Consider the following 24,629-nt stretch of genomic DNA (forward strand, 5'->3'; position numbering starts at 1 on the left):
GTCCCAGAGAGTAGCCACTGAGATTGAAGCTTAAATTAATTTAAACTAAATGACATTAACTTCCACCATCACACTAGCTCCGTTTGGATGGCCAGAGGTGAACGAGAGCTGCCTGCGGTGGACCTTCCCCTTCTGCCTGCCCAGGCCTCCTCCAGGGCCCCCCATTCTCAAGCCCAAACCTTCAAAGCCCCTGGGTCCACCCTCAGGCCACTTGCCTTCCACAAGGGCCCTGGCCCCGCCCTCTCCATTAGCTCACTGGCCTAGGCCACCCTCACTTGCTGGGCCAGCCACCACCTCGGAGGAGGTTTCCTCTCTCCCCACCCACCCAACATCGGCCTCGGGCTGCCGAGGGATTGAGTTAAAGCTCCTCCCCCACTGGCTCGGGGCCTGAGCTCCCTGTGCCATCTCCCAGTCCCCCCAGCCACCGCTCAGCTCACTGACCACAGTGCCATCCCACCAGGAGGCCTTTGCAGATCCTGTTCCTCTCCCCAAATGCTTTTCCCTCCGTTCTTTGCCTGGATAACGTCCACTCAACTTCAGCTCCTGGCTCTCAGGACAGCTCCTCCGAGGCAGGTGTCACTGATGCCCCTCGGTACCTGCCACTTGAGACCATGCTGGAATGTAAGGGCTGAGCTCAAAGCCAGGCTGCTGCATCCCCACTGAATGGCGCTCAGAAGCATTGGACAAATACCTGGGTCCCCAAACTGATGAACAGATCGTTCCGTGAACGGAGCGGCAGGGACAGAGAAGCAGGCCGTCCCTGTGGACAGGCAGGACGGTCCAGGCTCTGTGAAGGTGCGGCCTGGGAGGTCAGCCCACAGAACGCAGCTGGGAAAGGGCATGCGATTTTTCCTGCAGCCAGAGCAGAGGAAGGGAAGGGAAGCCCCATTTGCCTCGTGCACAGAGTGACAAGGCCCTTGGGAGGAGAGAGCGGTGGCATCAACTGTGTGCAGAGACTTTCACCACCCCGGAGCGCTCCAAGGGGTCCCGACAAAGAGAGAAACCCCCTGTTGTTGGAAGGGGCTCGGCATCACCCAGAAGCAAGTTCTCTGAGCTCCTCTATAAATCCAACTTGTGAGTTAAACAAGAGGAAAGGCAGGAGCTGCTCTCAGATACGGCAACACACATGTTTGTGCAAAAAAACCCCAAAAAACCAACGTGCATGGAGCCAGCTAGACTGCACCTCGCTAAGGAGCAGGAGGTACTGGATACAAGAATCTGTGACCAAGTTCAGAATAACAGACGCCTTCAAAGCTCCCCGCACACAGACGATCCTGTCAGGAGATGCAGCGCTTAGGGCCCTGATCTGATCGCCACACACTGTGTGCACATTTGGACCGTCGGGCCGCCGTGCCACGTCAGGATGTACCAATATCACGTCTCAGTGTAAAAGGACACAAGAAAAAGAGGCTCATCGCTAAGAAGCCCAGGCTGAAGAGCCAGCTCAGCCTGCAGGGCCAGCTCTGTGACATTCAGGATGCAAACAGCATAAAGATCAGCGGTTGCCTGGGGCTGGGGGTGGGGGTGGGGATATGTGGGACGAGGGGAATTTAGGGAGGTGAAATTGGGCATTGCTGCTGGGATGCTGGGTCAGTGGCAGGCACCTGTGCCTGTGTTTATCAAACACAGAACTGGAGCCTGGCTGTGATCCAGCAGCTCTGGCAGCGGAGGCAGGAGGACTGCAAGTTCAAGACCAGCCTCAGCAGCTTAGCTGAAGCCCTAAGCTGCTCAGTGAGACCCTCTCTCTACTCTTTTTTATTTTTTGTGGTGCTGGGATTGAACCCAGGGCCTTGTGCATGCGAGGCAAGCACTCCACCAACTGAGCTCTAGCCCCAGCCCCTGGTACCCTGTCTCTAAATAAAGAACAAAAGGATGCGGCTCCGTGGTTAAGCACCCCTGGGTTCAGTTCCTGTTACCAATCCCCACAGAACTGTGAACCCCGGTGTAAACCACAGCTGGGGGTTAACAATGGTATCCACACTGGCCGGTGTCAGTAACCAACGTAGCCCTCCTACTCTGCTGACACGGGAGGTTAGCAGCAGGGGCGGCTCTGTGCAGGAAGGGTGGGGGGAGCCGAGCAAGATGGGGACTCCAGTTCCATCTGCTCAACTTTTCTGTAAACCAAAAACTGCTCTGAAAATACATCTATTATTATTTTTAAATAATAATGCTATTTTTTAGAAATAACTTTAAAAAATATAAAGAACTAGATATTATTTTTGAATAAGAGTGAGTTTTTGGATCTAAACATCTGCATGAAGGGCTCTGCAGACGCAAGGAGGGAGGAGTCACAGCAGGAGCACGAAGGGGCCTGAAGTCAGTCCCTGCGCCCCCCCAGCAGCTCTGACCATGAGCCACACAGTGGCACAGACTGGAGTCAGGCCCAAGGACACAGGGAAGTGTGGCATGTGACAAACCCCGTGGCAAAGACCGGCTTTTTCGTATGCAGGGCTGGGGCCACCACGGAGTCACTTACAGAAAGAGAACATCTCCCGCCTCGAGAGCATCAACCCCAATCAGATCCGGCTCTGAAAGCGCTGGCGATGTTACGGGGAAAGTGGACCCGTCCCTCAGTTCCCTGGGTACCAGGCAGGGTTTTCAGCTAGTGCTCAGGTTCAAAGAAAGAGCGAGGTTCACCGCGATACAAGGAAACTTTTGAAAAAACTGACCACCATGTAATGGACCCGTGTGCACCCCCCCACACCCTAGCCCTAATGAGACTGTGGTTGGAGACAGGGCCTCTGGGGGTGATAGATGTCACCAAGGCCATCAGGGTGGGGCCCTGACCCAAGAGGGCAGGTGCCTTGTAAGAGGAAGAGACACCAGAGTTCCCTGTCAGCCCCTGGGGACACAGTGAGAAGGCTGCTCCGGCCTCCCCGCCTCCAGCCTGGGAACCAGGACGTCTGTCATCCAAGCCGCCCCGAGGTGGCCTGAGAGCCTGTGCTGACGGGCACCACAGAGAACACGTGCCGTGGATACCACAGACACAGGCGCCTCGGCCTTCATCCATGAGGGATTCTTCGATATTATGGAGAATAAATCGAAAACACTGATGGAGAGAAGATAGGGAAAGACATGAACAAGCTACAAAAAAAAAAAAAAGACAAAAAATGATCCTTAAACATATGAAAAGATGTTCAAGTTGACTTATGGCATGAGAATTGCAAAATGAAGCTACAAGAAGATACCACTTCTCACCTTTCAGATTGGAAAAAAATTTAAACTTGACCGTACTCATCAGCCACAGGGAACAGCAGGCTCAGACGTGCAGAGGGGGGGATACGGGGTGGAACCATACTTATGGAATCCATTTTCTCGATATGTACCATGAAGATATACTTCCAAAAGCAAGAAAATGCATAAACACATGGTTATTCATTGCAGCATTGCTTTTTGTTTAATGTTTATTTTTTAGTTGTACACAATACCTTTACTTTGTTCATTTATTTTTATGTGGTGCTGAGGATTGAACCCAGGGCCTCACATGTGCTAGGTGAACGCTCTAATGCTGAGCCACAACCCCAGCCCCACAGCATTGCTTTTTTTTTTTTTTTTTTAAAGAGAGAGTAAGAGAGGAGAGAGAGAGAGAGAGAGAGAGAGAGAGAGAGTGAGAGAGAGAGAATGAATTTTTAATATTTATTTTTTAGTTCTCGACGGACACAACATCTTTGTTGGTATGTGGTGCTGAGGATCGAACCCGGGCCGCACGCATGCCAGGCAAGCGCACTACCGCTTGAGCCAAATCCCCAGCCCAACAGCATTGCTTTTAATAGCAAAATTTTGAAAATAACCTAAATGTCCATTCATATAATGGTTAGGTAGAATATGGTAGAACCACACATTGGAGTACTATACAGCTGTGAGAAAGAATGGCAAAGATCTGTGTGTATTGACATAATGTGATTGCCAAGATAGTATTTCGAACAATTATAAGTACCAAAAAGTACCTAGAGCATGCTTCTTTTTATATAAGAACTAAGGAAAAGTACAGCTGAAACTGCTTATTTTTGTAAAAAGAAGCCAGAGAGAAAACCCAGAAACTCATTTCTTTGGTGGCCTGTACTGAGCAGGGGAGAGTGGGTGGGTGGGAAGGGAAGCCCCAGCCCTCTGAGAGTTGCCTTATGTCTGGTTTTTTTGAGTTGCTCAGAAAGTAAGATTAAATCAATAAAGCCGAGGGGAAGCCCTGTCGAATTCCAGCAGAAATAAGTGAACTGGTTTCAGATAAATCACACAACGACAATAAAGGGGAAGTGAAATAACGCATCCAATTCTCGGAGCGCTCTGGTGGGGACCAAATGCCAGCAAACCTCCCCCAGCAGGCTTCCTTTCACAGCAGCACGAATGTGGCAACCCAGAACGGCTTGTGTGTCTTGTCAAATTGAGCCCATGAGTGACTGTGTTGAGGGGGGATCTTGACCTCTCGCTGTCGAAGAAATGGGAGGGAGGAGGCGGGAAGGAGGCCCGGGTCACACTCGGGGAGGAGGCCTCGGGTGAACGAGCTTTACACAGACATGGGACTGCATGCACTTCATGTGTGTGTTCACGTGCGCGCGCGTGTGTTCATGTGCACACGCGTGGTACAGGATGAGGTTACGAGCAGGAGACATGCAGGCGGGTTGGCAGACACGCCCCTCCGAGCCTGGTCCACTCAGAGGCCTGCAAGTCGTGACGCCCCAGCAGCCAGGAGCCCACGGAGCCTGCACATCCTGGCTTCTCTGGGAGCATCAAAATCAACAGTGGTGACGGTGAATCATGACAAATAAAGCCAGGGTGCCTGAGCACGTGTTGACACTAAATGCACAGCCAAGGGACAGGCTCCTCCGTGGGAAATGCTGACTGAGTTCTCACATTTTCTGAATCAGGGAAATCTAGTAGGTAAAGACGGACAAGGAACACGGTATTCAGAGCCTCAAAATATCTCCGGCAAATCAGATCCTGATTACAGGACGGAAAACAATGATTTCAGAGCCCAGAAACCTGGCAGGCATTATTTACTCCAGCGATCAACGTCACCCTCCCTCATAACTGATGTGACGGGACCCAGCAAAGACCCGGCACCGTGGCTGGGGTGTCCCTGCCAAAACACAGACCCTGCCCCCACCCCGTCCCAGGAAATGTCAGACCACCCAGAGGGAGGGACATTTGACAACAGAAGGAGCCAGCATTCTCCACAGGTGTCAGTGTCCCGGACGGTGAAGAAAGTGCTCCAAATTAAATGACACTCAGCGGTCACTGGAGCCAACCGCAGGCGTGATCCTGGATTTGCTCCTGGGCCAGAGGAAGAGCTTCTGTTAAAGGACGGCACTGGGACAAGTGACAAGACCCAGACGAGGTCTGTGCACCAGGTAGATGGTGGCACAGCGCTGAATTCCCTGATTTGATGGCTGTGGTGTGATCATGTTAACCGGATGTCCCTGTTCTTGGGGCAGAAAGGGTACTGAAGTATTCGGGATCAAAGGGCACGAGATGTACAACTTCAGTGCAGGGGGGAGGGGAGAGGTGACAAATGGGAAGGGTGATAAGGCCCGTGTGGCCCATCTCTAAACAGCGGTGAACCAGGTGGAGGCACACAGAGGTTCTCGGCAGCTCCGTGGCAACGTTTTGGAAGACTGAGATTCCTTCAAAGAAAAGCACTTGAAGCAAATCCTCCCAGTCCGTGTTGGGCAGCAGCAGGGCACTGAAGACCCGAGTGGGTTTCATGTCTATACTTCACGGTCAGTAAAAAGGATGACGTGCCCTTCCAAATAGGCTAGCCTCCTCCAGCTGTCACCAGGAAGCCAGCAATGCCATTGATGCCAATACCACATGGTGGAGACCATTAGATAAGACCCGAGTGCCTCCCCAGGGTCCGAGCCAGAACAGGTACAGGCAGTACAGCATGTACCGTATAAGTAACCGATAGCTGCTGTAACAAATTACCTTAGTGACTTAAAGCAACACAACTTATTTTCTCATAGATCTAAAGATCAGAAGTCTGATATAGATTCCATTAGGCTAGAATCAAGATGTCAGAATGGCTGGGTTCCTTTCTGGACAGTCTTGGAGACAATCCATTTCCTGGCCTTTTCCAGGCTTTTAGAGATGGCCCACATCCCTAGGCTGGTGACCCCTTCCTCCCTCTCCAGAGCTGGCGTCCTCTAGCCAAGTCTTTCTCACACGGCCGGATCTTGAGTTCTCTCTGAATCCCAGCTCCACTTGGAAGAGCCCTTGGGATTATACTGGATCCACCAGGTTAATCCAGGATCACCTCCCCAGCCCCAGGCAGCCAAGCTGCAACCTAATTCTACCTCTGTGACATCACCAAACGTATTCCCAGGTTCTGGAGATCGGGGTATAGATGATTTGGGGATCTGTTATTTTGCCTCCCACATCTGAGGTGCCAAAGCCTGGTAGACACTCTTGTTTAGCCAAGGAGAGCTGAACACAGAAGGCTTCCACGGCCCCACCTCGGTGAGGGAGGGGTTCAATCCCTGCCAAGGTTGCTGGAGCACCCCTTGGTGACAATTTGCTTAGGGACATTGGACAAAATGACGTAAAAAACATTTGCAATGTTACTTCTAGAAATTAACCCCAAGCAAATAATCATGCATAAGCAAAAGAGGTTTTTATGCATAAGCAGAAAGAGTTTGAACCCCCTCCTAAACATGGAGGAATTAGAGAATAGTCACATACGGTATCGCATATCCATACAGCGATGGCTGTAATTACATTCAAAACATTGTTATTGAACATGTAAGGACATAAAATGTTTTCTTCCAATCAAACTTTTAAAATCTATAAAACCAACATCAGTCATAGTATAAGTAGTCAAGTGGTAAAAATTAGTGCAGACTGACTGTAAAAAGCTCCCCCAACCCCCAACAACACCCCCATCACACCTCAGGTCCAGGTTTCTGGAGCGCCAGGCCTCTGGGCAGAGGCCATTTCTCTATCTGGGAACTATCTTCAGATGCACCCATACACAGATGGACAGACCTCCCTTTCCCAAACAGCAAAGGTGGAATTGCATAACAACGCTCCGTGCCCTGCAAGTCTTTCTGACATGGAAGGATCTGGATGCTGCATTGTCTTGGAGAGCAGAGGAAAGAAAATAGTTTAATCCCAGTTTTGCTAAAATATATTTATCCTTCCTCTCCACCTAAGCACAACACGTTGGAAAGACATACACTAAAACCGCTGCACTGTTTCCGAGTGTGGGATTCTCTACGTGGTCTGCACTGGACACAGTTTGTTTATGAACTTGGACTTTGGATGCACGTCAACCTTTCCTATCTGATGTGTCTTCAACTATACAGAAAGAAATGGGAGGAACATGCTGAACCATTCACGGGAGTTGTCCCTGACTGGTAAATTCCAGGCAATTTTAATTGCAGGCTTTTTTCGTTTTCTGCTGTCTCCAAATTGTATACAAAGACCAGACTGTCAAGACAAAAAGAAAAAAAAAATCCTAAAAAGAAGTGCAAAACTGGATGTAGTGGTGCACACCTGCAATCCCAGCAACTCAGGAGGCTGAGGTAGGAGGACCTCAAGTTTGAGGCCAGTCTCAGCAACTCAGCGAGGCCCTAAACAACTCAGCAAGACTCTGTCTCTAAATAAAAAACACAAAGGGCTGGGGATGTGGCTTAATGGTTAAGTGCTCCTGGATTCAATCCCTGTTACCAAAAAAAAAAAAGTAAAATAAGATATAAAGAAGTGTAAAAACCCAGGGAGGTGGGACAGAACACAGGCTGCCATTCACATCCCTCCATGTTTGGGGGTCCCAGGAAGAGGGGCTAGGCCTGTGGCTGATCTGCCCCCCTCACCAGAGAAGAATCTTCCCCAGGTCCAAGTCCTGCCTTGTAGCCACCTGGGAGGAATGGCGCCTGTGCCCCCCACCCGGGCTCTGCAGCCTGCAGGCACACAGCTGGGAGGGGGCTTATGATTTCCTCAAAAGGCCCTCTGAGGTTTCTCCCATTTGTTGCTCCTCAGCAAACCTTATTTCAATTAGAAACAGCTAAACACGTGACTTCCAGGGAATGGCTAGGTCATTACACTCCAGCCACGGGGTGGAATGTTATTTTGTAACTATTACAAACTGTGCTTATGAGAAGTTTTTAATGACCGCGCATGGGGAGGGGGGGAATGCAAGCAGAGAGCAGAACGCTGAACAGTTGCCACTGTATCCTACCAGTCTCGGGGACAGAGGGAGAAGAACTAGGAAGCCGTAGCAAGATGCTCACAGATGGGAACCACCAACGCCCTCGGCCAGCCGAGAAGCCAACTGTGGCTCTGCCACACAGCAGAATCATGCTCAGCCATAAAAATGAATTTAATGATATAGACGACATTATGTCAAGGGAAAGAAGCCAGACAAAAGGGCCACACAGTCTGATTCACTGAAATGCAATGTCCCACGTGAACCAATCGGCAGAGACAGGCTGAGGGAAGTTTTCAGGGAGTGGTGAGGGTAGGAATGGAGGGGGGTGTTCGGGGGGTGCTTAAGGGGTGCAGGGGTTTTTAGGGGTGTGATAAAGACATTCTGAAATTCAGTAGCAGTGATAACTGCACAACCCTGTGAATTTGCTCAAATGCACTGGTTCGAACAGTGGGACCGGGTGAATTTCAGGGTAGATGGATCATCTCTCAAAACCAACAAGCAGCGAGCGAGTCCTGCCGCCCGAGGGGCGGGATGGCGGCCCTGTTAGGTCTGATGCGTGGAACTTCTTACTTTAGTAGCTGGAAAAAATAAGATTAAATGAAACAGCTTCCTCAAAGGGTTTGGGTCAACACCCCAGTTCTCTTGACACCCCAAACTCTGAAAGTCGCGGCTCCTTGCATCTGCTTTAGAACCAGCTGCTCCCTGACTTTGGAATTAGCAGAAGCAGTCCGGGTGCCACCTGCCTCTCTGGGTCACCACCAGCTGCAGGGTCTCCAGAGAGCTGCTGGGGCCGGTGTCCCTGCCCGGCCTGCGCCCCTCTCTGTGCTGCCCGCCTGGCCCCACTCAGCCTCCCTGGCCCCACCCTGTGTCTGGAAATGGCTGCCCTCCCTTCTGCCCCTGTCACCTATACTCCACGCCACCACCCGCTCATCTCACAGGGCAGAGGCTGTGGTCTGGGCTCATGCCTGCACGTCAGGCCAGGAAGGTTCTCAGCAAGTATCCACTACCTGCACGGACACCCCACAGGGCCAGCTAGCGGCCGAACTGGCCCTCCTCTGTGGGAGTCAAGGCTCCCCCCTGCAAGTCCCCAACGCAGGCAGGGTGAGCACTGGTGACTCAAGGGCGTGGTTCAGCCTGCCTGGCTTCATGCCTGGCTCCACCGCATCCTGTGTGACCTTGGGCAAGTCACTGAACCTCTCTGCATATTAGCCTGAGACCCCTTTTAGAGTCTGTGCCCCTCCAGCTGGCTCCCCCCACTTCCTCACCCAACTATGTGCAACTGAAAAGTCCCAGCGAGGGTTGAGTGTTTGCAGCTTCCAAAACTCGCCTGGCCATGGGTTCCCATTGTAACAGGGAAGGCCCTGCCCTCCCCTCCGCTCCCCTCTCCCATCTCCAGACTGGGAGCCATTGGAGGTCCCCCGGCCTCCTGAGCTTCGGGAATTCTGTCACCGCAGCGCAGACCCCGCCAAGGAGCTGCCCGAGAACCCAGCATCGGCTTCTTCTCTCCTGCCACCATGGTGCCCGGGACATGGTGGCATTCCCATGACCACCAGAGCCCAGAGGACTCCTCTGCAGTCCCTGGGAGGGAAAATGGGACTCACTCCAGGGCCCATGTCCAGCAGCTGAGGAAGGCGCACCCCTGCATCCCACCCCTGCCTGGCCAAGTGGCCGCCTCAGCAGCCCAGGGCTCACGAGCCCCTGGAAACCGCCAGTCCTCGTGCAGAGTGCTGGGCGGAGCTGCGGCCTCCACAAAGCCATGTCCCCGGCTTGGCCCCAGGACCTGTGGACGTGGCTACCAGGAAACAGTGACTCGGCACATGTCAACCCGATAAGGTCTCATTGAGATGGTCTTGGATCGGGGGGGGGGGGCTCACTTCGGAGGCTGGGGTCCTCGTTAGAGGACAGAGAGGGGATCCGCCCCAGAGACACCTGGGGAAGGAGGTCGGGTGGAGACCGAGGCAGAGACTGGAGCGGCACTGCCACCACCGAGGTCCCCAGCAGCCACCGGGAACTGGAAGAAGCAAGGAGGGTCCCATGGAGAGCCTCGGTAGGAGGGTGACCCTGCTGCCACCTTGACTCCGGCTCCCGGAGCTGAGGGCTTCCCCACTGTGTTAAGCACACGGCTGTGGTCCTGTGGCAAGGTGGCTCTGGGACACTCGAGCAGGAGCAAGGGGTCTCCTCCCGTGACCCTGAGTGACCCCTGACAGCTCTGCTGAGTGGTGCCACCTGCCTTTGGGGGCTGTGGCACCTGTGCCTGGGGAGACTCCCTGAGAGGCCCAGGGGAGCAGGACCAGGGCCCTGGCTGACAGGCCACACCGACTTCCAGACCAAGTGACAAGGCACCTCCGAGGACTCCAGCCCTCGCTCGCCGATGAGGCTTCCGGCTGTGGCCACCCTGCCTGCCCTGTCCACTCCCTGGCCATGAGCAGGATCCGGGCTGGTTACGAAGCCACGGTGACCACAGCTTTTGCTTTGATGAGCTGCACTTGACAGGGGGCCTCGGCAACCCCCTCTCAAAGCCCTTCCTGTGGCCCATCCCATGGCAAGGACCAGAAATGCCCACGGGCAGTCATGTCCTTGTGAGTGGGGGGTCAGGGTGACCGCACACCGCAGGGCAGGTCCACCCTCCATACGCGGGCTTCAAACTGGGCACGGCCACCTCTGAAGCCATGGAACCACTGATACCTCCTGGGGTCCTCGACCCCACCCTGGCCCTCTGCTGGCCACGGGGGAACAACAGATTCCACAGAAGCCCGAAGCCAGCCCCAGCGCAGCCTCCCGGTGGCAGGAAGGGTTCAGGGGACCCAGGGCTCACGAACACATGCCCTCGCCTTTCCCGTGGCCAGGGCAAATCTCAGCTGGCTCTGCTCTAAAAGACCTGCAGGACACAGAGGTCTTTTTGGGGGTGGCCCGCCTGGGAGCCAGGTCCACCTGGGAGGGCTGCAGCCGAGGCCAGGCAGAGGACCGGGCACCTCGAATGTTTGCCATTTAGTTAACACCCTCTGAGCTGAGAGTCCAGCTATGGCAGAGTCACAGGAAGGACTAGAATGGCCATGGCCCCCTGGGAAGGTGACCTGTGTCCCCCGGCAGGTGTCTGCTGTCTCAGGAGGACGCCACTGCAGGCTTCTTAGGAGAGTGTGCACCACCACAGCCTGAGGACTTTGAGGCCCCCAGGGGCGGGCCAGGCGCACACCAGCGCACACTCACCCGCATGCTGAGGGCTGCCCTCGCGGCTGCTTACCGTGGCCGGGAGCTCATCCTGTCCTGGCCATCCAGCGTCTAGGACAGGTGGCATTGTGATGACCACTACACACAGCCTGGGCAGGCACCTCCACAGTCCCTGGGAGGGGAAGCAAGAGGCTCGGGGCTGTGGACCCCTGCCAGGGGGCAAGAGGTGGCCACTGCACCTCAGAGGTGGCCCAAGGACATGGCTCTTCAGAGAAGTCCCTAGAAAGGAGGCCATGCCCAGCTCTCCAAGCACAACCTCCTAATGACAGGGAAGTTGTCACCCCACCTCTTGTCTAGTCCCCAGACAGCCAGGGCTGGCAAGGTGCGGCTCAGCCCAGGGTCCCGCAGGCAGGCGAGGGGTTGGAGCTGGCCTGCCCCAGGACTGGCAGGACGGCCTTGGGTTGCTTCTCTTCTGGAGGGACAACTGAGGTGTCCCCTTCCTTGGTAGGAGACCTGGAAGGTGACCTTGGGCAAATCACTTCCACTTCCTGAGCCTCAAACATGACTAATGACTGTGACAGTGACCTTACAGGATTGTGCTGAAAATTAAAAAAAAAAAATCAAAACCAATATCTAAAAATATATTCTTATCTGCGTTGAGTGCTTGCTAGAGACTCTTGGTCACACTGCCACAAGGATCCCTATGACTCCTACTTTACAGATGAGACACTGAGTCCCGGGGAGATCAACGTGACGTGGCCAGGGAGCCCGACTCCAGAGCACGTGCGTTTGCTTCATTGCATCTTGAGATGGGATCTCACTATGTTGCCCAGACAGGCCTCGAAATTTTGATCCTCCTGCCTCAGCCTCCCGAGCAGCTGGAGTTACAGGTATGCAGCACCACCCAGCTCAAGCATCTGCTTTGAACCGTGTGGCACTGCCTGGTAATGGCATCACCGTGTCTGGCACACAGCAGATGTTACTTCCCCCAAATGCAGCTTGAATCATAAATTTCTATTTAAATAGACTGAGTACCAGACTCATCTTGGTTCCAATCCCAGCCCCCTGTCCCAGCTGTGTTACCTTAGGCAAGTTACTTAACCTCTCTGGGTTTCAGGTGCTGGTCTCTAAGAGAGAATAATCCTAGTGTTGCCTCCCAGTGTTAAGTGACTCACTGCAGAAACAGCACTCACTGGGCCTCTCAGTTCACTCATCTTTCAGTGAAGGATAGTATGGCATCTGCCTGGGAGATTGTTTATGGATTTATTAGGGTAAAACATGCTCCACCAATGAGGACAACGTGTGATCCTGGGTGCTGGGGAGGGACACGGCTGCTGCCTCACCACCTGCAAACAGTTCTCTCCAAACCCGGCCCAAGATGGGAGAGCACGCTGGGGAACAACTGTGCCTTCTCCCTCCCATGGTTTCTTCTTTGATGGCAGAGAAAGGTCATCCGATATGAACTCACAGTAGGTCATAATAATGACAAGACCTCTGCGACTCTGGCTGTGACCACTGGCTGGGGCAAACGTCCCACCCCTGGGCAGCGCCCAGCCCTGTGCCTCTTTGCTTGCGGAAGCCCATCTCAGCGCTCTGAAGTGGCCACACCGGAGTCGGAACTTCACGGCTCAGAGACGTCGGGTTCTGAACTGCGCAGGAAACGCCTCCTGAGAAGCTAACAGGGGGGTCATAACAGGACAGGAACGGACATGTCACTGTGACAAGTCACCGTGCACAGCAGGCCAGACCCAAGGGGGCCTGGAAGGAGGTGCCGAGTGATCACAGCTGTCCCTGGGGTTGGACGGGGCAGGAGAGGAAGGCCTTGTCCTGCCAACAGGCCCGTAGGTGTCCTCTGCAGCCAGCAAGGGCTCTTCTTGCAGCTGGTCAACACAGGATTGTTAAAGCCCGTCCAACACCCGGCTGAGGTGGGTGACAGCCAGGACCCGCCACTGTAAACCTATTTACCTTCTGTATTTACAAAACAGACTGGTGGAGACAGGGCAGGCCACGCAGCACAGCCTGTTCTGCTCTCACCTCTGCCCACTGCCCGCTCTCCAGCGCTGCACCCTGCCTGCAGGGACGGTGGCAGAACTGTGACATTCCCAGGTGCTTTCCCTGTCTATGAACAGGGTTTTCCCATGGGGGGCTGCCCTGCCCCACCTCCCCATCTTGGCTTGGATTCCCGTCACCCCCGAGTGAGGGCTCACACTGTTGGGCTCCCCTGTGGCCACGGGGCACGTGGCATCTACTCACCATCCACACTTTCTCCTTGTTCCTGTTACTGCTCGCCTTCCCTCTCCAGAACAAGACAAGGCAAGCTTTCTTCCCTGCCCCGACCTGGAACCCACCCGTCCTACGCAGAGCCCTGGTTTTGTGATTTGGAGAAGAGCCTCTCCCAACCAGGATCTGGTGCTGGGTGCGCCCCCCCTAGAGAGGCGTCCAGGTTCTCAGCGGGGGAAGCGGTCTGCGTGGAGGACACCCCCGCACACACATTGGCTTGTCTCTCTGGGTCGGTCATTCCTTTCTGTGTGGACACACTTCTTTCTGCTTTTCTGTAAGTGAGTCCAATCCGGGTGACCCTCACCCAGCATTGCAGGACTTCCTCCACTTCCCCCTTTCCTTGAAGCCTGGCTCTGCTTATCTAAGACATTCTTATTCTTTGGAAATGAAATAGTCCCTGAATCCCTAATCCAGACCCCTTTGGGGAAAGGAAGGAAAAAAAAAAAGCTTTGCCAACTGGACAAACTGTGCAAAAGTTTTGCATCACAGTGACGATCACACCTGTGTTCCAGAGACCTGGCCCCGCGCCTCTCCTCTCCACCCCTCTGTGTGCTTATGGAGATGATGCGTGGTGAGATTCCTCAACTCCACTGTCTGCACTGCCTCCCTCCCCTTGTTGAGAGCCACAGCCGAGTCGGGATGGCACCTGGTGTTTTGCCAGGGGGAGTGGTTGAGAGGTGGTGCCAGCGAGCCATTAGGATGGTTGGGTTCCAGTTGAGTTACGTTCTCGCGGAGTTCCCGTTGAGTTCCGTTTGAGCTCTCACGGAGTTCCTAGAGAGTTTGTGTGGGTTCGCTGAGTTGCGGTTGAGCTCTTGTGGAGTTCCTGGAGGGTCGCGTGGGTGGCATTCACGTGAGTTCGGAAATAAAGTTTGTTCCTGCTTGAATCTACAAGTGGCTCGACCTTCCAGTTATTTGTGCCCAGCCAGACTGCAGCATTTGGTGGCCCGTATGGGGAACGCCTGAGGGTAAGTGATAAGGTAAACTGCTTGCCCCTGAGAGCAGGGCGAGAGGATAGGTGACGATTTTAAGAGACAGTGTATTCTTCTTTTGATTTGTTACGTTTCTATTTCAAGCTGCCTGCCCCTAGAAATAAATAGGATGCTAGAAAAGTTGTTCGGCTCTGAGGAAGAGATACAGATAGACCACGGATGCACATGTCAAGAAAATAGAAAAACTGATACAACAAATTTTTGTTCCAGTTTTGTTTCGCTCTGTTTTGGTTTGGTTTTGTGTTATCTTGTTGGGTTGTGTTATTTTTATAGCAGAAATATGGAACTAAAAATTAGTAAAAACCAAACCGAAAGGATGTTAAGTAAATTGCTAGAGGAAGGAGGTGCCGCAGTAAAACCAAGAACAGTTAGGGCATACATTGATACCATACAAAAGTGTAGCCCATGGTTTCTTAAGGAGGAGTTGTTAAATATATCACAATGGAACCATCATGGTGAAGATTTAAAAAGATGGAAAAGAAAAGCCTAGGAACTCTGCCAGTTGGCACATTACCATTATGGACGTTGGTACAATCTTGTTTACTTAGTCAAGGAGAAGACATTTTAGATCAAGTAAAAGAGGAAAACTATTGAGTTAGTCAGACAGGGGAAGAAAATTTAGAGAAGGAAGGGCTATCAGGGGACAAGTTACAATGGGAGGTTGCTACTAACACCTTTTATCACCAGAGGGCATGGGTGTCCAACCAACAGCTCCGTCTATGGAGACAACATATGCTGAGTGGCCCTCAACCCTCGTAGTTGATAGATGGGATCCTGAGACAGGACCTCAAAGATTAGCATGCCTTGTATTTGAGGAGGCACGAGGGCAGCGAATTTACCATGTTTTAGATTTCAAAAGAGTGAAGCAGCTGAAAGAGGCTGTAACGACCTATGGTCCTCAAGCACCCTTCACTGTAAGCATGGTTGAATCCATTACCAACTTGAACATGATGCCAGCAGATTGGGCTAGTATGTGCAAAGCTGTGATAAATGGAGGACAATACCTGTTATGGAAGGTTGCCAATGAGGAATTTTGCACTGAGACAGCTAGGCGAAATGCAGCAGCCGGTTATCCTCAGAGAAATCTAGATATGTTGCTAGGAGAGGGACCTTATGAGGGTCAGCTGCAACAAGTTAGATATGATCCTGCCATATACTCACAAATCGCTTCAGCTGCGGTTAGGGCATGGAAAACTTTACAGGGGCATGGAGATTTACAAGGTCAATTATCTAAGGTAATACAAGGAGCTAATGAACCTTATGCTGAATTTGTAGATAGGCTTATACAAACAGCTACCAGAATCTTTGGGGATATAGAACAAGCAATGCCATTAATAAAACAACTAGCCTACGAACAGGCAAACAGATGGTGTAGGGAGGCCATTAGACCATGGAAACATGGAGATTTAAACACATATATCAAATTATGTAGAGACATTAATGAACAAAGGCAAGTCCTGGCAGCTGCAGTACAACAGGTTTTAGATGCCAGGCCAAAACCATGCTACAATTGTGAATAAACAGGACATCTTAAAAGGAATTGCCCCATAGAAGGAGGGTTTAACAAAACTAGGTATCAAAGGAGTAGAATGCAAGGTATTTGCCCACGATGCCGTAGAGGGAGACATTGGGCTAATGAATGCCGTTCTCAAACCACCATAGAGGGTACTCCATTATATTGGGCTAATGAATACCGTTCTCAAACCACCATAGAGGGTACTCTGTTATCAAAAAATGGACAAGGACCAAGTGTTTACCCACGATATCATGGAGAAAAACATTGGGCTCCATTGCCAAAAAACGGACAGGGGGGCCCCATGCTCCGGGGCCCACAACCACAAATATACGGGGCAGTGGAGGAACCCAGAAACACCATCAGGGTAGTACCCAGGACACATTATCCATTAGATCCCTCATTAGACAAACCAGAGGGAGCGCAGGATTGGACATCTGCGCCTCCGTCACAGCAGTACTAACTCCAGAAATGGGAGTTCAAATCATTCCCACAGGGGTAAAAGGACCTCTTCCCCAAGGAACAGTAGGCTTATTATTGGGATGCAGCTCTTCTACTCTAAAAGGTCTTATGATAAGTCCTGGGGTAATTGATCCCGATTATGAAGGTGAAATAAAAATTATAGCCAGTTCTCCAAGGGGTATATCAGTAATTTCACCAGGAGATAGAACAGCACAGTTATTAATAATACCCAGCCTACATGATAAATTTTCCAGTCGTACTGTAGAAAGAGGTTCCAGTGGATTAGGCTCCACAGGTGTAGATTGGGCTATGCTTTCTTTAAATTAAGATTCTCGCCCCATGCTAAAACTAAATATTCAAGGACATGAATTTAATGGGCTACTGGATACAGGTGCAGACCTTAGCATCATATCTCGTCAAGAATGTCCAAAACATTGGCCATTACAACAAGCCACTCAAACGCTTCGAGGCCTAGGAGTGGCAACTAATCCCCACAGAAGTGCAATGGTATTAGATTGGAAGGATCCTGAAGGATGTGAAGGAACTATACAGCCAAATGTATTGGATCATCTTCCTATAAATTTATGGGGACGAGATGTCCTAGATCAATTAGGTTTGACATTAACAAATAATATCAATCAAAATGCACCCACTATTATGGCTAGACAAGGTTTTAGGAAAGGAAAGGATTAGGAGAAAAAGGACAAAGTATAGTGGCACCAATACAAATAGGTCAAGAAATAGATAGACATGGATTGGGTTTTCACTGAGATAATAAAAATTACTTGGAAATCAGAAAGACCAGTATGGGTTCCTCAGTGGCTTCTGATTAAAGTAAAGATACAAGCAGCTCATGACCTGGTCAAACAACAATTAATGGAGGGACATATACAACCTTTTGTATCTCCCTATAATACTCCCATTTTTGTCATCAAAAAGAAATCTGGTAAATGGAGATTATTGCAAGATTTAAGAGCCATTAATAACGAGATGGTTATTATGGGACCTGCTCAATCCCTGATTCCTCAATTGTCTGCTTTACCAAAAACCCGGTATGTTTTAGTTATAGATATTAAAGATTGTTTTTTTCAATTCCAATTCATCCTGAGGATAGTCCACGTTTTGCATTTACTATCCCTGCATTGAATCATGAAGGTCCTGATCAGAGATATGAGTGGAAAGTACTCCCTCAAGGGATGGCTAACAGCCCAACTATGTGTCAAATTTATGTTAACAAAGCAATTCAGCCACTTAGAAATCAAAATCCTGAACTACAAATATTTCACTATATGGATGATGTATTGTTAGCACACAAAGATAAAAACACATTGCTAGAATGTTATTCCACACTTACAAATTTATTAAAAAATTATAATCTAGAGATAGCAATAGATAAAGTACAATTAAATTTTCCAATTAATTATTTAAGAGTTCTATTATCCTCGACCATGGTCCATCCACCAAAAATTCAAATACGAGTAGATCAACTCAAATCACCTAACGACTTTCAAAAGTTATTAGGAGACATAAATTGGATAAGGCCTTATCTAGGCATACCAATAGGAGAGTTGGGACCTTTGTTTGATATCCTAAAAGGTCCATCAGATCCAAATTCACCCCGAATGTTAACACCTGAAGCAAGAAAGGCATTAAAAATCATTGAAACATATATGGAGAATATGCATTTGGATAAAATTGATATAAGTTTGCCTTTATTATTTATTGTATACCAACAAAAAATATTCCTACAAGAGTATTTTGTCAAGAAGGTCCATTATTATGGATACATTTATCTTATTCTCCTAACACTATTCTTACTAGGTATCCTGAGGCTGTAGGACAATTAATACTCAAAGGAATAAAAGTAGCAAAGAGAGTGTTTAGAATTTCTCCCAATAAAATTATTACTCCATATACTATGGATCAAATTGATGAGTTAGCTAATGAGTTAAATACTTGGGCAATAATCATGTGTAAATCTAATGTTTCATTTGATAACCACTTACCATCTAATCCTTTGTTGTCTTTTTGGTCATTGCATCCTGTAGTTTTTCCAAAAATGACAAGAAAAACACCTATCATGAATGCTCCAAATATATTCACTGATGGGTCAAATAATGGTACAGCAGCAGTAGTAGATATTCCCTCATCTTTTATTTTCAGGAAGAGACTGAGCAACATTTCTTCCTTAAAGTTTTGATAGAATTTATTCATGCAAACGTCTGGACCTAAGTTTTCTTTTTTGAGTGGTCTTTAAAATACAAACTCAATTTCTCTTATACATGTATAGAAGGTATAGATTATCTATTTTTCTTTCTAGAGTTAGTAATGTGTGTCTTTCAAGAAATTGGTCCATCGTAGAGTTAAGGACAAAGAGTTGTTTGTAAGATGCCCTTATTACCTGAGCTATTTTTAGCTATCATCAGGAATCAAATAAACATTAGGTCATTATTTTTGTCCTCTTCATGAGGACTGCCATAAAGTCAGCCATAATATGCCCTTATATTTAAGGTTTTTAAAAAATTTTAGCCATTAGTAATCACATAATGTTAATTACACGTACTGTTGGTATCTTCATTAGGACTAAACCAGCCATAATCTCCATCATGGCGATTTCTAGGGAGACTCGATGTCCTTTGTTGCCTCTTTCTCCATTCTTTGATACTTGGTCGAGGGTCCCAGGGAGGTTGGTGCTAAACAAGGATCTTTATTAAACCAGGCCCCTGACCCGTAAGAAAGACCAGAAAGCAGGCTGGGCAGCATGGGGCTTGCTCCCTCCTGCAGAAGTCCCTTGGGAAGCACAGGAAAGGTCAGCAGGCAGGACCCAACTGAACCAAGGGTTCTGTGCCCAGGTCTGGACCCTCATCTCAGCTCAGGGGACACGGTGCTGGGATCTGGGGGTGCAGACCAATGGCTCTGCCTGCCCTGTCTCCCTCAGAGAAGACCAGCGGCTCCTCCTGTGTGATGAGCACACCTCATGCACCCTGGCTGTTCCACCTTCCACAGAGATGCCGGCTCCAGTCAGGACGAAGGAGGGCCTGCTCCACTTCAGGGCTTTGGAGTCAAAGGCACCTGGTTCAGGTCCCACCTCAGCCACCGTCCCTACTTCAGTCAAGAACTATTTCCTAGGCCGGGAGCGGTGGTGCACACCTGTGATCCCAGTGGCTTGGGAGGCTGAGGAAGGAGGATCATGAGTTCAAAGCCAGCCTCAGCAACTTGGTGAGGCCCCAAGCAACTCAGTGAGACCCTGTCTCTAAATAAAACATACAAAGGGCTGGGGATGGGGCTCAGTGGTTAAGTCCCCCTGGGTTCAATCCCTGGTACCAGCAAAGAAAGAAAAGAATATTTCCCGAACATTAGCTATGTGCAGACGCTGTCTTGGGCCAGGGGACACGGGGTGTAAGGGCACCCATCCCTCCACACAGCCGTGGGCTGGGACACTGTCTTTACGTGAACACTGGGTTCAGAGTGACCTCCTCCTGAGCTGTGTGGAGGGTGTTCTGGGAGATGACACAGTCCTCCACTGGCTCCTGACTGGGTGCTCAGCACCGGGTGCATCAGAGGCTCAGGCCTGACAGGCCGCGTGGGCAGAGGACCATGGCAAGACCCCATCTGCAGAGGTTCACACCCAGCGCAAGTGGCTCCACCCATCAAGGTGACATAGGTGGTCCCCTGGTGCAGCCAGCACCCATGACAGAGGCGTGGAGCTGCAGTCCCCAGAGCCACTGAGGCATTGTTGTTGCACCAGACACTCCTGGGAGCCCTGGTCCTGCTCCAGGGACCCTCAGCCAGGATGCCACCTGGCTCTCACGTCCATCCCTGGACAACCTCGGGAATGGAGCGTAAGGCTGGGCAGGCACCAGGACAGCCTCTCCAAGCTCTGGGAGCTTCGTGATGTCTAAGGAGACTCAATGATGGCTTTCCTGATGTTTTAAAACCACTTGGTCAAGTCAGGGTCCTAGAGAGCTGCCACACAGAGCACATGACCTTCAAAGGGCCGGAGGGGCGAGGCCCGGATCCCTGTGTGACCCTGGGCAGGCTGTGTACCTCTCTGAGCCTCTGCTGCTCATCTGTTAAATCCTGTTACTAATGCCCTCCACAGGGCTATGGAGAGGATTAAATAAAAGCCTATCTAAAGTTCCCAGCACAGAGTCTGACTCATAATAACTGGTTAAGAAATGGCAACGGCTATCACGGTGATTATTTTTAAATGCCACTCCATCTCTGCTGTCCTTAAAGGAACAAAAGAGGTTTAATGGCCCGTCCTTTGGTGGGATTTTCTAGGAGGGAGTGGGCACCAAGGAATAAGAGAATCCAAAGACAAATTCTGGAGGGACGTCAGCCCTCCAGGGAGGGTGGGAGGCTCCCAGCTCCAGCCGCCCCCCCATCCCCCCGCTCCGGGGTAAGTGCTGGGAGCCCGGCTGACCCCCTCAGTGCTCTTCCACTTAGGCCAGTGTCGGCCTGCCTGCTCCCTGGACTCAAACTGGGCCTGCGGGAGCTAAGTGGGCCGCGCGGCTGGGAGCCAGGGGGAGGCAGCGTTTCCACCCAGGAGAGCCCCGCACAGCGGCAAGAAGCCCTATTTACAAATAAAGCCTGTTCTTGGCTCTGCCACCCACACAGCCAGCCCTTTATTCCACTTCAATATGCCTAATTCCACTGAAAGTGCGCGGCGATCCACAGGACCATCAGCCGATGCCGAGTGAGTGTGGGCAGCTGTTGGCATAGCTGCATGCCCTGGGAGGAGACAGGAAAACAGGGGACGAAGGGGCTGGGAAATGCTTTACTGAGGAGGGGACTGGAGATGCAGGGGCTTCTGCCGAAGGTGGGCATTTCATGAGCAAATAAAGTCTGGGCACAACCAACACGCCCGAGAGACTTCCAGGGAGCGCTTCTCCTGCCTAGTGTCAAATGCAAATGGCTTTACTGTGGCTGCTTCCACCATCATGAGAGTCATGAGAGAGTCCTGCTTGCTCCCCGCAGACACTGCCCGAGGACACAGAGCCAAGGGAAACTGTCCCTGTTGTAACTCTTGGCATTTTGGAGTGCTGCCTTGGAGGTGTTTCTCTGTGTGTGTTTTTGCAGCACAATCAACACAAATGACAGCCACCTGGTATGTGGCTTTGTGCTGTGCACATCCTTCCAGGTGAGTCACCGCGGTCCTCTGGCTTTTCACGGCTGCAGGGTTGGACGAGGCACGTGCCCTGTGCGATCCATCCTGTTGGTCGCTGGCACCCTCTGCTCCCTGCTCTGTGCAGTCAGCCACAGTGGCCCTCCCTTGCACCCTCAGTGGCCTCCTTTGTACCCACAGTGGCCTCCTCTGCACCCACAGTGGCCTCCCTTGCCCTCCCTTCTCTCCCCGGAGGGGACTCAGCTTCTGCTGACCTTTCTGCCTGGGATTCTTTTTCCTTTTTCACATAATTAGATTTGTTCTCTTTGAAATTGTGACCAAAATACCTCCTCCAAGGAGCCCTCCCAGATAGGACCCAGCCTGGCCTCCCGTGTCACACGTGCTGCCGCGTGATCTGCACCTGGTCATTCATCACAGTTGCAATGAAATAGTTGAGTAACTTCTCTGACCCCTCGACTTCCCACCAGGACGTGAACTCAGGAGGTCACTGTGCCCATCTTGCTCAGCTCGGAAGCTGGGGGACAACGTGTGGCAGAGGAGTCATCAGCATTCATTCACTGACACAAGGAGAGAAGGAAGGAGGCGGCCACGGACCCTGCCAGCACGGGACGTCCACTTCCTGCTTCCACACAAAGGGGGGATCTGCCCCCTGCTTACCACCTCTCCGTGCCTCGGGAGCCTACAGGTGAAGAAGGTGGAGCACGTGGCTGGCCTCTGGCCCCCTCTCAGGCCAGGAGAATGAGCAGAGGCAGAGGAAACCCTGGAGGTCACCCAGCCCACGGCTCCACTGCTCGAGGTTCCAGCAGAGAGACGCCAGCCCAGAGAGGGAGAGGCTGCCCCCACCCACACACAGGACTCAGCAGCAGGTCCCAAAGCACCTGTCCTCCCCGGCACAAGGCAAGCCCCTGGCTCTGCCAGGCCTGGCCTCAAATCCTAGCTCTGCCATGAGAAAGAATTTGACCTGGGGCTAGTTGGCTCAATTCTCTGACCCTGGTCTCTTTGGCTGTACACGGGGGACAGTAACCCCTGCATTCTTGCTAGGAGGGGGTGTGACGTGGTTGCTAAGAACATGGACTTAGAGTGTGCTGGTGTGCGTTTGAATCCTGGGTCCAGCACTTCCTAGCTGGGTGACCTTGGGCAACTTGCTTCACATTGTTTCTACATCTGTCGCCTGGGAAATGGGGAAAGAACATTCCTTCTGCATACATTGTTGCACACATGAGGTCAGAGATCACATCGGGTATGAAGCAGCCGGCACTGTACCTGATACAGTCTCCACTGAGCAAATAAAAGATCCTGCCCACCAGGACCCACAGGGAGAGGAGGCGCTCAGTGCCCTCAGGCCCTGATTGACACACGGCCTCTTTTCATGAACATGGGTCCATCGGAACTCACTCACCCCAACCAGCACAGGACCTGTCTGTGCACTTACTGTCACGAGGGCCCTACGACGCACCCCACAATACCCTCTAGAAGAGGGACGGGGAATTGCTCCGAGGCCCCAGGTTCCTTCCTCCCCGGGCCCCTTTCCCATCTACCTCTCCTCCTCTGCAAGGCCTGGCTCAAATGCCACCTGTGCCCACGGCTGCCACTCGGATCACTGTGGCTGTGGCGTCCCTGGCATCGGGATGGAGCCCAACACTGGCTGCCACCTATTTCAGTGATCCGTGTCCTGGGCCCAGTGTCCTCATGAGCACAGTCTCCGCCTGTCTCTCAAGTCGCCTGCCACCCCCCCCCATGCAGGGTGCTGAGGGTACAGGTGAGATGGCGGGATCCAGGCTCCGTGGGCTCAAATCCTGCCCTCGACCCCCAGCTGTGTGACCTCAGACAAGTCCTCACTTGGCTCCATGCCTCAGTCCCCCCACCCCACACCCCCAGAAAAAATGGGAAATACCCACCAACGGCGTGGGGTACCTGAGGGTTGGTGAGAGGGCACACGTGAAGCGGATCACATACTGGGCACACAGCTGGCCCTCTTTAAAAGGTGAGCCAACCATGTCACGTGAATAACTGTCATTTTAATAACTCACTCTGGGTCGAATGCCAGCCCCGAACCAGCCCAGGATGGCCTTGACCGAGCTCATGGCTTCTTGTCCCTCCCCAAGCACCATGACTAGCTCTGACGTCAGGGCCACCACAGGCCATCAGCAGTGTTTGGAAACAGCAGCCACCGAGGGCGAGGCTGGCCCAGGGCCCAGCCCCATGTGGGAGGCTGCCCTGCGGCTGCCCAGGCTGTGGAACAGGGGCACAGCTGCCGGGAGGGCTCCCCAGCGGGGGCCTGCCCTCAATGAGTGCTGACTGCTGGCCAAAGTCTAGGGAAAATCAGCTGCAGCAGCCCCCTGCACCGGCCCACCCAGGGCTGCGCAGGCGCGGGCCCCCTCACCTTGAGCCCGCTGCTTTCCGCTTCCGAGCCGGGGTCCACACCCGTGATGTAAATGCCCAGGCCGTACTCGGCGCCCCCGCGGATGGTGAGGCCCAGGGAGCGGCCATCCCCCAGCACCAGGTTCACCTGCAGGAGGGAGAGCGGGGGACGTTAGCCAGGAAGCCACACCTGGGGAGGTGGCAGCCAAAGAGCCCTGCCTGGCCCTGGAGAGCACCATGGGCTTGTCAGGAGCCCCGACACCATCCTGCTCACGGTCCCAGGGGGCAGAGGGGTGGTCAGAGCGCAGTGGGCAGCGCAGGGCCCTGGTCCTGCCTGGGGGAGGCAGCGGGGGAAGGGGCCTCCTGGTGTCTCAGATGAGCTCAGAGTCAGGGGCTCACAGGAGGTAGGTGGCGGTGCATCCCAGGGACATGGGACATGGGACAGTATGTGTCACATGCAGGAAAGCAAGCCTGGCTCAGGACCTTGGAGGTGGGTCACAGAGGATGGCCGGGGTGGGGGAGAGTCGCAGATGAGGACAGGCAGGAGTCTAGAGGTTCTGGAAGGTTCCATAACCTCTGAGGAGGCTGCAG

The 24,629-nt window shown here is 52.1% G+C and overlaps 1 protein-coding gene across 16 annotated transcripts in view; it reads right to left on the reverse strand.

Moving 5' to 3' along the window:
* The window catches only part of Whrn (whirlin), an 80,952-nt gene that overhangs the window by 26,788 nt on the left and 29,535 nt on the right, over nucleotides 1-24,629 (reverse strand). For 13 of the 16 annotated variants that reach the window (XM_078048040.1, XM_013356651.4, XM_078048039.1 and 10 more), the window contains exon 3: nucleotides 24,061-24,186. The exons of 1 other annotated variant lie outside the window; for it this stretch is intronic. In XM_078048040.1, coding sequence (XP_077904166.1) covers nucleotides 24,061-24,186 — 126 coding nt within the window. Of the gene's footprint in view, nucleotides 1-8,292; nucleotides 8,716-12,554; nucleotides 22,357-24,060; nucleotides 24,187-24,629 lie in introns of those variants that run through there. 2 more of the 16 variants (XM_078048053.1, XM_078048051.1) reach the window with 2 other exon arrangements.

Source organism: Ictidomys tridecemlineatus, chromosome 4 (assembly GCF_052094955.1).
Source record: "Ictidomys tridecemlineatus isolate mIctTri1 chromosome 4, mIctTri1.hap1, whole genome shotgun sequence".
Classification (NCBI taxonomy): Eukaryota; Metazoa; Chordata; class Mammalia; order Rodentia; family Sciuridae; genus Ictidomys; species Ictidomys tridecemlineatus.